This window comes from Hyperoodon ampullatus, assembly GCF_949752795.1.
Source record: "Hyperoodon ampullatus genome assembly, chromosome: 4".
Lineage (NCBI taxonomy): Eukaryota > Metazoa > Chordata > Mammalia > Artiodactyla > Ziphiidae > Hyperoodon > Hyperoodon ampullatus.
Window position 1 is genome coordinate 37,553,911 of NC_136917.1, and position 12,979 is coordinate 37,566,889.

At 52.1% G+C, this 12,979-nt stretch overlaps 1 protein-coding gene across 1 annotated transcript; it reads right to left on the minus strand.

Annotated features, from left to right (window-relative positions):
* On the minus strand, positions 1-5,833 carry PGLS (6-phosphogluconolactonase; the record flags this gene model as incomplete). Its single annotated transcript, XM_079703372.1, has 5 exons — positions 1-359; positions 922-1,062; positions 1,364-1,465; positions 1,923-2,030; positions 5,546-5,833. 5 exons carry the CDS (start codon positions 5,831-5,833, stop codon positions 222-224), a joined length of 777 nt encoding a protein of 258 aa, XP_079559498.1. The 3' UTR covers positions 1-221.
* Between the last annotated feature and the right edge of the window lie 7,146 nt (positions 5,834-12,979).

The following is a 12,979-nucleotide window of genomic DNA, read 5'->3' on the forward strand; positions in this document are numbered from 1 at the left end:
GACTTCAAATAGATGTTCCGTTTAATAACTGAGTCACCCAGAGCCACGGCCCATGGGCTGAGCCCCTGCGCAGGGCTGGTGGCCAGACTCTATCGGCTTCCAGTGGCACCACTCGGCTTTTCTAAAATTAAGCCTGGAGTGGGCTGGCAGCGGGGCCCAGACTGGGAAGATCCTAGCCACTCGGGTTGTGCATGGTCCCAGCTGTAGCATCTCAGCACCAGTTACAAAGTGGAATGCTTCTCGAAGGGCACGGTCAGGAGTCGGGCTGCTGCCTCGTCCAGGAACCAGCAAAGTTTCCCAGTGCGCGGCTGGACCAGGGCGGCGGGGAGCGGGTTTTCCTCCTTGTCCTCCAAAATGCGCTGTGTGGAGAGGGCAGGAGCGTGGGGCCCTGCCCGCACCCCAGCACCCTTGGACCTCTCCTACCCTCAAGAAGTGATATCACCCATCCCGGATGTCCTAGTTTCAAGCAATCAGGAGGGATGGGGTCTCTTCCTTTCTATCATCTGTGACTGTTTAATATGGGGGTCAGCACACGTCTTCTACAAAGACCAGAGAGTCACTATTTTGGCTCTGCAGATCACACCCCGTCTCTGTTGCAACTACTCAGCTCTGCTGTTACAGGGCAAAAGCAGCTTTCTAAAGTGCTTGATTTCTTTATTTCAATTGTTTTCTATTTAACAATTAAATATATATGTATATGCATTAAGTGCTACGAATTTACCTCTGAGCAGTTTTGGCCTCATGTCATCCATTTCATTTCATAATTGTTAACTCCTAACTAGCCTGTATTTGCAGTTTTCATCTCCCCTTCAACCCAAGAATTACTGAAATATCCTGGGATCTCGTGCTTTCAGCACAGTAGTGTCTAGGGCCATATTCTATGCCTACAACCTTCTTGGGAAGGGGGCCCTCAGCTGTTACCTTCAGAACAGCTGCCTTGCCTTCTCCAGTTGCCACAAAGATGATAGTTCGAGCTGCGTTCAGCACGGGAAGTGTGAGGGTCACGCGCTGTGGAGGTGGCTTCGGGGAGTCGCTGATAGGGGCCACAATCTTCTCCCGCTCCTGGGGAGGGAGGCCCAAGGTAGAGACAGGAGGACAATGTCACTTGACCTCTTGAGTACTCACACATGCCAAGCATTGTCCATCCATCGTTCCATCCCGCCCTGCTAATCCTGTGGTACTCGATTTAACGTTCCTGTTTTAAGATGGGTGAACTGAGGCTCAGAAGGGTCAAGCCCAGCGGGCATGCCTGTTGGCAGAGGCTGACTCACACCATGCTGTAGGCACCTTCCAGTGCTCTGGAAGCCCCAGATGGCAGAGGCTGGGGCTCAGACACGAGCAGGGCCTTCGTGGGTGTGCTCACCTGCAGGAGGGGGTGGTCTGGGAAGAGTGAGCAGGTGTGGCCATCGGGACCCACACCCAGAATCAGCAGGTCAAAAACCGGGATGGAGTCCCCTTGGAATGCCTGGGTGAGGAAAGAAGACAGTCCCAAGAAGTTGTAAGGGAAGGGCGCAGAGGACACAAAGAAACAGTTGTCGGAAAAACAAGTCGTTGTAACCCAGTGAGAAATGCTCAGCCTCACCTGCAAAAAAAGGAACTCTAATCTACAAGGTTCCACATTTCACTGTCCAACTGGCTGACAGTGTGGGTATACAACTGTCCCCAAGATTTGAAGACCCAGGCCCACTACCAGGGTGTCAGAGACCAGGCCACCTTTAGGGTCCCCCAGGGCAGGGTTGTGGCCTCTCAGAGGGGGGATCCTCAAAGGGGGCTCTGCAGGGTGAGGCTGGGTCTGCTGACTGCCCCCAGGAAGAGTTTCTGCCAGTGATAAGCACACAGTGTCCCCAGCAGGGGGGCTCCGGCACTCTAGGAGAGGCCATCGGATGGATGAGGTCTTGCTGCAGCTGCTCCGAGGGACTCACCTGTCTCAGCTTCTTGGCATAGTCCTCAGCTGCCTCCTCCACGGGCAGCTCGGGGTTAATGGTGATCACCTGGCTGTCGGGGATCGGCAGCCTGGAGAGCAGGTGGGTCTGCAGCAGATGGAGGCACAGTGTCACCAACAGAAACACACAGTTTGTGGTGGCATGGGACTTGCACCTATGACTACCTGGATCCTCCAGGTGAGGACATGACTGTCATTATACCCACTTCCTGTGTGAGTGAGGATCCCAGTGGATCCCAGTGGCATTCCGCCAGGGGTCTTTCAAGTCCATGGTGCTTGGGGGCCTCCTGGCTCCAGCCTGCACCTGTTTGGCCACACCACAGCCTTGTTTCTAAACCCCCAGGGTGGGGAAAGGTGGGTGTGGGATGAATTGGGAGATTGGGATTGACACATATACGCTACTATGTATAAAATAGATAACTAATGAGAACCTACTGTATAGCACAGGGAACTCTACTCAGTGCTCTGTGGTGACCTAAATGGGAAGGAAATCTAAAAAAGAGGGGATATATGTGTATGTATAGCTGATTCACTTTGCTGTACAGCGGAAACTAACACAACACTGTAAAGCAATTATACTCCAATAAAAGTAAACAAACAAACAAACAAACCCCCAGGGTCCTTTGGCCTTCAGGATAAAACCTAGCCCCTCTCTACCCTCCACAAGGCCCTGCTGACCTTCCTGCCTCAGTGGGTACACCAGCTGCTGACCCTGCCTGGGAAACTCTTACACATCCCTCAAGCTGCCTCGTCTGAGCAGCCACCCCTGCCTGCACCTCCCCCATACCGCTGCCTGGTGGCATGACATGTAATTGTGAAAAGCACTGACTTCCCTTCTGGGCTGCCACTACGGGGTGAGCGTACCCAGCACATAGCAGGCACCCCAACCTAGGATCCGTGGGTTTAATGCAGAAGCACCTGGAATCAGGCCTCCCGCAAGGCAGAGGGCTCTAGCCCTCTCCCGTGGAGATGAGCCCCAGGGCCTTGGATCTGCTCTGGGATGGATGCTGGCAACCCCCACCTCGGTGCCTCCTTTTAGGCAGCGACTAGCTCAGCTGAGGCAATGCTGAGCTGAACCACAAAGTAAAAGCAGGTAAACAATATCGTTTTTGGAGCAGTGGGGGAAGGCGGCAGGGACATGGGATAAACCCGCCAGACCTTATGGTGCTGACCCCCCTGAATGCTGGCCTGAGTGTGGGCTCTGTGTTGAGGGTAGTGGGGAGCCAAGGAGGGTGTGTGAGCTGGGGAGGAGCACGATCAGATCCATCGTTGGAAAGACCTGCTTTGTCCAAGGTTCCCATCGATACACACCCTTGGGGATTGTACTGAGCAAAGCCGGATGGAGTACGGGTGCCCCATTTCTGTCACCTGAGTCCCTTCCTTAGCTGCCCTGCCCCACAGGGTCAGAGCCATTCCCTCCTCCTCAGTTTGGGCTTCCAGGGAGCCCAAGGCTGGGCATCGGTTGGGCAGGTTCCTGGAAGCGGAACTGCTGGTTGATCGGGTGGACTCTCTCTAAACACTTTGTAGGTGCTGAGGAACCATCCCCGGGAAGGTGGCCCCAGCTAATCCTCCCAGCCTGGACAGCAGAAGGCCCATAGAACAGGGTGAGACATTCACGCTTTGAGAGCCCCAAGGTGCCCGGGGTCCATCCTCAAGGAGAGGAATACCTCTGCATCCCTGTACCAGGTTGCTTAGTGCCCCCCCAAATTCATGTCCACCCAGAACCTCAGAATGTGGCCTTATTTAGAAAGAGGGTCTTTGCAGTTGTCATTAGTTAAGATGAAGTCACAGTGCATTAGGATGGGCCCTAAATCCAATGACTGGTGTCCTTATAAGGGGAGGACACAAAGAGAAAATCAGAGAAGATGATGTATAAGCAGAGGTAGAGGTTGGAGTGATGCAGCCACAAGTCAAGAAACGCCTGGAGCCACCAGAAACTGCAAGAGGCAAGGAAGCCTCCTCCCCTAGAGCCTTTGGAGGGAGCATAGCTCTGCTGAAAACACCTTGATTTTGGACTTCTGGCCTCTAGAACTGTGAATCAACGCCTGTTGTTTTAAGTTACCCATTTGGTGGTACTTTGTTACGGCAGGCCCGGGTAACTGGCAGAAGCAAATCCTCGCCCCACGTTTGTTCCCACTGCACAGCTTTTGCCTCTACTCTACCCTCTGCCCCAGCTCACCTGTGGCGGGCTCCTCACACCTTCTGGTCACAGCCCAAACGTCACCTCCTCAGAGCCCCCCAGTGCCCACCATCCTGGCTGAAAGATGCTCCGCCCTCTTCCCTGGCACTTTCTACCATCTTACACTATTATCTTTTGTCCAAACTGCATCACGTTATGGCTCGGAGTGGATTTCCCTTATTTGTTGCCCTGTGTGTTGGTACCCCTTGCCCCACGATGAGCCCTGCGAGGGACCTGTCCCTAGTGCTGGATACATGGACACGCATTGAATATCCATGCAACTTTCTCTTTGACTGTTTTGTTAGAATTCTGTTACTTGAGCAAGTACGGCTTTTCTAATTAAAAGTCTTTCAAAGTCACGCAAAGTAAAAAGAAACAAGAGCCCACTTTTAAATTAGGCTCTGGGAGAAGACACACAGGAAAGCAGACTTAAGGGTGGCCCCTATCCCTGCTATGGGTCCCAGGTGCTCTCTGGGGGGCTGGGCCAGGCAGGTTCATACCCCGGCTCCATCACTGGTCACTAGGTGCCTCTCCTCTTATGGCCTCAGTTTCTCCATCTATGAAATGGAGGTACTAACAGCCCCCAGCCTCATAGGCTATTGTGGGGTTTCATGAGATGATGGATAAAGCGCTTGGTAATCAGTAAACCTTCCGGCTTATTACCAAAACAAACAAAACAAACAAAAACCCATCACCTCAAGCTTCTTTGTGAAGAGAACTTAACACATACAGAACCTGAGCGATCTGAGGCTTCTGGCCAAACCTGCCCCTCCCACACTTCCCTGGGTGGGTTTTCCTCCTCCATCCATGGCAAGAAGAGTTGACTGACACGCGGGGGGCTGGGGGGGAGGTGTGGGCACCCAGCTCAGACCACAGATCCTCCAAGCCTCAGTTTTCCTGCTTGTAAAACGGCGGGCAGGGGGTCCCCTGATTCTGTAGGAGTCTGGGGCCCCAGGCCAAAGATAACCAGTCACGGAGTCATCAGCGCCACAAGCTGTGTGGAGACCATCGAGAACTCGTCCAGGTTACAGATGGGGAATTTGAGGCCCAGGTTCCACAGCAGATCCCTCCTACCTGGCTCTTCCCTAACTCTGCCTTTGCACGCTATGAGCCTCCGGCGCCTGACTTTCTCTAGGTCCCTGGAATGGGCCACTCTGTTTCACCTCCACGCCTTTGCCCATGCCATTCCCTCTACCTGGCTACCGGATAAAGCATCAAGAGAGGCTTCAAGGTCCCCACTTTCCACCCGGGTGGCAGTGGAGGTGCAGCCAGATGGGACCTCAGGGCACCCAGCAGACCATTCCCAGATCCAGTCCAGATAGAGGCAGAAGGCACGGTGTGACCCTGCAATACCCCCGTAGCCTGGTTCAGGCGGTGGGCGCGGCCTTCTCAAAGTGACCCCCGGCGGCCCCCGTAGCTCTCACCCGGTAGAGGCCGTACGTGCTCTCGGCGTGCTCGAAGGGCACGAGGCGCTCGTCGCAGAAGCCCAGCGTCCAGCGCGCGAGGCTGGCGGGCCCGGCGGGGGCAGCGGCGGTGGGCAGCTCGCGGGCTAACATTGAGACGAGGCTGCCGCCTGACAGGCCGAGCGTGAAGCGGGCGCGGGCCCCCGCCAGGCAGTACGCTGCCTGCTGAGCCACCAGTTGTGCCAGCGACGCGCCCAGCTCTTGCGAGCTCGAGAAGACCGAGATGCGGCCGGGGGCCGGCGCGGCCATGGCGACGGCAGCAGCAGGGAGGCGGAAGCCCTCCCGGCAGCCGCCAGTGCGCCTGCGCGAAGCCTGGTCCTGGTACACAGCTCTCGGTGCCTTAGGGCGGCTGCCTGTAGCACATGCGCAGTCCCACGAGTGAAATCCCGGCGGGTCGGGCGGCCGGTCCGGCTGCGCTCATTGATTCTTTGCGCGGTCATAGAACTCTTTCCTGGGCTGCGGCAGGCGGAGCAGGTGCAATTGCGCTCAACCTCCCGGTATCAGGGCGGGGCCAGAAAAGGGAGCTCAGAGCTTCCAGGCTCGGGAAGAGGGGGACCTGGGATCGGGTGGAGGGAGGTGATTTCCTGGAGGAGGGCGCATTTTGGTGGACTTTGCATTTCTGAACTTATGTTTGTCTTGCTGGTATTTGTCGTCTCTTTAATTAAAATATAGACTTGATGAGGACAGGGATATTTGTTGTGTTCACCGAGTCCTCCAAAGCCCCCTGAACTATGTGGCACAGTGTAGGGGCTGAAAATACACTTGTTGAATTTCTCCTGCATATTCTCTCTGGAGACCTCTGTGTCCCTCTGAGGACTTAGAGAGTCCTCCACCCTGGCTCTTGCCTGGAGAAGCTCCCAGACTGAGGCAAGTGGGCCTTGGCTGATAAGATAGAATATTCAGGGAATGACATGGGCAGGGAGGACTGGAAGGGGTTAGGAGGCCTGGTGGGTCAAAGCAGCTGGACCACGTCTCAGAAGCAGAGAGTTTAGGAGAGTGTAGTAAGTGCAATGAGATTTGCATAGGTAGTGCATCTTTAAAAGAAGTAGCAAGAAAACAATTCCATTTACAGTAGCATCAACGAGAATAAAATACTTAATAAATTTAGCAAAAGAGGTGCAAGACTTGTACACTGAAAACTATAAAACTTTGCTGAAAAATGTTGAAAGATCTAAATGGAAAAACATCCAATGTTCATGGGTTGGAAGATTTCATATTGTTAAGATAGCAACACTCCCCCAATTGGTCTAGAGATACAATGCAATCCCTATCAAAATTCTGAGAGCCTTTTTTGTAGATATTTACAAGCTGACCCCAAAATTCACATGGAATTGCAAGGACCCCGAATAGCCAACCAATCTGGAAAAAGAGCTAAGTTGGAGGACTCACACTTCTTGATTTGAAACTTACTACAAGCTAAAGTAACCAAACAGTGTGGTATTGACATAAGGATAGACATATATATCAATAGAATAGAACTGAGATGAAAAACAGCAACAACAAACCGTATGTCTTTGGTCAGTGGATCTTCAACAAGGGTGCCAGAACCATTCAATGGGGAAAAAATAGTCTTTTCAACAAATGGTGTGACAATTAGACAGTCACATGCAAAAGAATGAAGTTGAGGGACTTCCCTGGCAGTCCAGTGGTTAAGACCCTGCTCCCAACGCGGGGGCATGGGTTCGATCCCTGGTCAGGGAACTAAGATCCCACATGCTGCATGGTGCAGGCAAAAAAGAAAAAAAAAATTTAAAAAAAAAATGAAGTTGAACCTTGTAGTAGGCAGAAAGATGGGCCCCCCTAAGGTGTCCACACTGTAATTCCCGAAACCTGTGAATATGTTAGGTGACTTGGCAGGGGGGAATTAAGGTTGCAGATGGAATTAGGTTGCTAATCAGCTGTCCTTAAAAGAGATTACCTGGATGAGCATAATGTACTCACAGAGGTCACTAAAAATAGAAGGAGGACCAGAGAATTGACAGCATGAAAAAGACTCAACCCACTGTTGCTGGCTTTGAAGATGGAGGAAGAGGCCATGAGCCAAGGAATATTGGCAGTATCTAAATGCTGAAAAAGGCAAGGAAATGGATTCTCACAGAAGCTCCAGAAGGAATGCAGCCCTGCCAAACCTTGATTTTAGTCAAGTAAGATCCATTTCTGACTTCTCACCTTCAGAGCAATAATTGGTGTTATTTTAAGCCACTAAGTTTGTGGTGATTTTTTACAGCAGCACTAGAAAACGAATACAGATCCATACCTCATGCCATACACAAAAATTTAAATGGGTCAAAGACCTGAATGTCAGAGCTAAGACTAAAAAATTCTTAGAAGAAAACAAATGCAAAAATCTTTCTGTCCTTGGGTTAGACAATGATTCCAAAAGCACGAGCAACAAAAGACAAATACATAAACTGGACTTCATCAAAATGAAAACCTTCTGTGTTTCAAAGGATACTACCAAAAGAGTGAAAAGACAACCCACAGGATGGGAGAAATTTGCAAATCATATATCTTATAAGGGTTTAGTATACAGAATATATTAAAAACTCTTACAACTCCAAATAGACAACCGAATTAAAAATTGGGCAAAGGGTCCAAATAGACACTTCTCCAGAGAAGGTATACAAATGGCCAATAAGCACATGAAAAGATGTCCTGTTTATTAGCCCTCAGGGAGATACAAATCAAAACTACAATGAGATATCACTTCATACCCACTAGAATGACTACAATAATAAAACAAGTAGTGCTGATGAGGATGTGGGAAATTGGAAACTCACACACTGTTGCTGGTGGGGATATAAAATGATGCAGTCACTTTGGAAAACAGTCTGGCAGTTCCTCAAAAGATTAAACATAGAGTTACCGTGTGACCTAGCACTTCCACACCTACGTTTATACCCAAGAGAATTCAAGACATGTTCTCACAAAAAACTTTTGTGTGAATGGTCACAGCAGCATTACTCACGATAGCCAAAATGTGGAAATAACTTAGTGTCCATCACCTGGTGAGTGGTTAAACAAAATGTGGTCTCTCCTTACAGTGGTATATTGTTTGGCCATAAAAAGGAATGAGCTACAACTTGGATGAATCTTAAAAACATATTGAGTGAAATAAGTGAGACACCAAAGGCCACATATTATATGATTTCATTTCTATGAAATGTCTAAAACATATATCCGTAGAAACAAAGTAGTACTTGCCAGAGGCTGGGGAAGGGGAACGGGGAGTGACTTCTAAGGGACATGAGATCTCCTTTTGGGGTGATGAAAATATTCTGGAACTAGACAGAGGGGACGGTTGCATAACCTTGTGAATATACTAGAAGCCACTAAGTTGCACATTTTAAGAGGGTGCATTTTACGGTATATGAATAATAGCTCACTTAAAAAATAAACCAGTGATTCAGGCACATGAGACAGCAGGAGCGAAGGCGCTGAGGCCAGACACAGGCTGGAAACAACCATCTGTGGTACAAGGGAAAAAGCCTGCAGGATGACAGTGCTAGCCAGAGCCTGGAATCTTCCCCAGAGTGACGGAGACCCTCAAGGGGCGTGGGGCAGGGATTCAGCCTGCAGCCGTCCGTCCTCAGGAAGCTCTTGGCCCCCAACTCTCCTCCTCCACGTGCCCTCTCGGGCAGCTGCTGCTCCTTCCTGGCCCCTCATGCACTTCTCAGCCCCTGCCTCTCACAGTGTACCTGCCAACGCCAGGCTGGGGCATTTTTCTTCCCACATCACAAATAAAGACATCCCCTCTGTGCACATCCTTCCAGGGCCCCTCCAAAAAGGAGAGGCTCGGGGCACAGCGCCTTCGGATTCCTAGCTCTCTTCCTGATTTACCGAGGGTCCCGGGGGCAAGTCACAGAGCTTCTCATTTGGTATAAAAAATACAGAGCTATCAAGCCACGAGAAGGCATAGAGGAACATCAAATGCATCTTGCTGAGAGAAGCCAGTCTGAAAACGTTATACATGGTGTGATTCCAAGTCCATGACACTCTGAAAAAGGCAAAACTGTGGAGACAGTAAAAAGATCAGGGGTTGGGGTAGGAGGAATGAAGAGATGGAACATGGGAATTTTAGGGCAAGACAAACTATTCTTTGTGATACTGTAACAGTGGATGCATGTCTTTATGCATTTGTTGAAACCCACAGAATGTATAACAGAGCGAACCCTAATGTAAACTGCGGACTTGGCTTAATAATAATGTATCGGGCTTCCCTGGTGGCGCAGTGGTTGAGAATCTGCCTGCCAATGCAGGGGACACGGGTTCGAGCCCTGGTCTGGGAAGATCCCACATGCCGTGGAGCAACTAGGCCCGTGAGCCACAATTACTGAGCCTGCGCGTCTGGAGCCTGTGCTCTGCAACAAGAGAGGCCGCGATGGTGAGAGGCCCGTGCACCGCGATGAAGAGTGGACCCCGCTTGCCACAACTAGAGAAAGCCCTCGCACAGAAACGAAGACCCAACACAGCCATAAATAAATAAAATTAAAAAAAAAAAAAAAAAAAAGAATGAGCTTGTCACTAAAACCTTTAAAAAAAAATAATAATAATAATGTATCTACATTAGCTCGTCAAGTGTAACAAATGTAGCCCACTAATGCCAGATGTTATAGTGGAAACAGTGGTGCAGAGGTGAGAGGGTATAGGGAACTCTGTATTTTCCGCTCATCTTCCTGTAAACTTAAAACTGCCCTAATAAGTAAAATCTATTAATTTTATTATTTTTAAATAAGTTTATTTATTTATTTTTGGCTGCGTTGGGTCTTCATTGCTGCGCGCGGGCTTTCTCTAGTTGCAGCGAGCCGTGACTACTCTTCATTGCGGTGCACAGGCTTCTCATTGCGGTGCGCAGGCTTCTCATTGTGGTGGCATCTCTTGTTGCGGAGCACGGGCTCTAGAGCGCAGGCTCAGTAGTTGTGGCGCACGGGCTTAGTTCCTCCACAGCATGTGGGATCTTCCCGAACCAGGGATTGAACCCGTGTTGCCTGCATTGGTAGGCAGATTCTTAACCATTACGCCACCAGGGAAGTCCCCTATTAATTTTAAAAAGCAAACAAACGCAGACCCTGACACTAAGAGACATCAGGATTATTTTCTTGCTGGTCTGGAGAGAACTTCTTACACTGCTGCAACTAGCGTCACAAGCTTTGCAATGAGAAAGGTCCCCACTGGGCCACTTTCTCACCAGAGCCCCTCCCTGACAATGAGTTCACTCCCCTCCCTGTGCCTTCAGTTTCCTCATCGGTACAACGGGGACCATGATGATACCTTTGGAGGTGGTTGGATGTCTGAAGGGATGTTACCCAGAATGCACTTGCTTATCAGCACACCAGGGAAGCTCCATCCCCATCAGCAACAGATCCTTCTCCCACCCTCACTGGGCATCTCAGAGGCTATACCTTACACCCCCCTCCTTGCACTGTGGGCAGCCAAGGACCAGCTCCACACATCAATGGTTCATCCATCCTTGAGCTGGCCGAGGACTCATCCACCCCCCATCCAACCCCAGGGTCGCCCCCTGGGTGCCCCCTCCTAGCAAATGCTCCATTGTCATAAGACTTTCTTCCTCTGTCCCTTGAAGTGGAGACGAGACAGACATTATAATTCTGGAGGGGGGACAGCTGAAGGTGGGAGCTGAGAGTATGAACTCTGGAGCTCAATGTCCTGGGTTCAAATCCCATCTCAGACAGCTACCCTTGCAGGCTCAGTGGTTCTCACCCAGAGCTATGGCCTTATGTGCTGACCCCACACACAGAGGGCCTCCCTTCCTGGGGCAGCCGGACATGCCAGGACACACCCCCTGTCCCTGGCCATCCTGTGCACCTGCTGGAACCCACAGGCAGATAGGCTGTCCCTCTCCCGGGACCACCAAGGTCAGCACGGGGCTACGGGAGGACCCAGAGGCTGCAGGGAGGTGGCGAGAATGCTCACCCATGTGCCCCCCCCGCCCGCCATCCCCAGACCCCTGTAGCCTTGCAGGTTGGAGAAGAGGCAACAGGAGCTGTAAGTAAAGGCTGAGTGTGTTTTGCTCATGTCTGGTGACTGTGTGTTCCCCGGTGAGGGGCCTGAAACTCACAGGGTTCTGGGCCATGTGGGGACAAACGGTGAGTGACTGAGCTCCCATCAGGCACCAGACACTCTGCAGGTTTATTTCTTAAATTCAGCTAGGAAACAAAATCTCAGTGCTTAGAAAGGCCCATGCAAAACAGCATGGGGTCACCTGCTACTGGCCTTGCTGTTCTAGGTGCGGGACGGTGCTGCCGGAGGGAGGGACAGAGGGGCAGTTTGGGTGGCAGGTTCCAACGATGGGTGTCCAGGCTGAGCCATCGACGAAGCTGATGGGGATGTCCGAGCCATCCTGGCAGGGTTGTCTCGGGATGTCACCAACCCAGGGTCCGAGCTGTCACTAGCAAGGCTAGCGGGACATTCAATAGGCTGGAACGCCTGAGGTCCAAGAGGCCACCTCAGATGCCAGCCCTGGCCTGGAGGCTTCCCTCAACCCCACTGCTGCCACTCCCCCGTGTCCCTCCAGCAGCCACACCAGGTAGGATCCCCAAGAGGCCTCTGCCAGGGTAAGCATCTGAGCAGCGGGCTGAGCAGCCACCCAGAGCCATCTTCAGGGCCCCTCCAGCAGAAGCTCTGTGGAGATGCCTGAACAGGGACATCTGGGCAGGGGAAACATCCAAGTGGTCACAGTCAGTTCCAGAAGTTTCTGGGGTATCAGGAAGGGCAGGCAAGGCAAGGGAGACCCACCAGGGACAGGAAGTGCAAAAGGCAATTGGCCCGGCTGGGGAGAGATTTCCTGCTGACCTGCACCCCTGGCCGAGGACCCCCTGCCCCCGGGCTGGCCAGGCAGACACCCCTGGCTCCTCAGCTCAGCAAGGAGAGTGGAGGGCCTGCCTGGAGCTCATGCAGGCCTACATCGTCCGGGAATCCAGCAGCCTAGGGAAGACTGGGCTGGGTGGGCCTTGTTAAGGCACAGCTGAGAGGGAGGTGGAGAGGCCCCACTCGGGTTTACCACCCAGTGGGGAGGACCCGCGGAGGCCCCCAGGGCAGCTGGGCCTCCGCACAGACTCCAGCTCCCAGGAAATGTCTGCTCTACTTTCGGCAGGAAGAGGGCAGGGGAGGAAAGATGGAGGAGAGAGGTGAGGGCAGTCAGGGACAGCAGGGAGGCTGAGAAGCAGGGAGCAGAGACAGACACACACACAGACACAGGAGTGGAGGACAGGCAGGGGGCAACCAGAGGGGGAGAGGAGGAGGGTGAAGGCGGGACATACAGGCTCCTCCCGGGATCCAGTTTCTCTGCCCCCAGGACAGGGCAGGGCTGTCTGGCTCAAGCCCCCCTCGCTTGCTGGGCCTGGTGCAAAGTCTCTGGTGGGCCGAGAAAGAGCG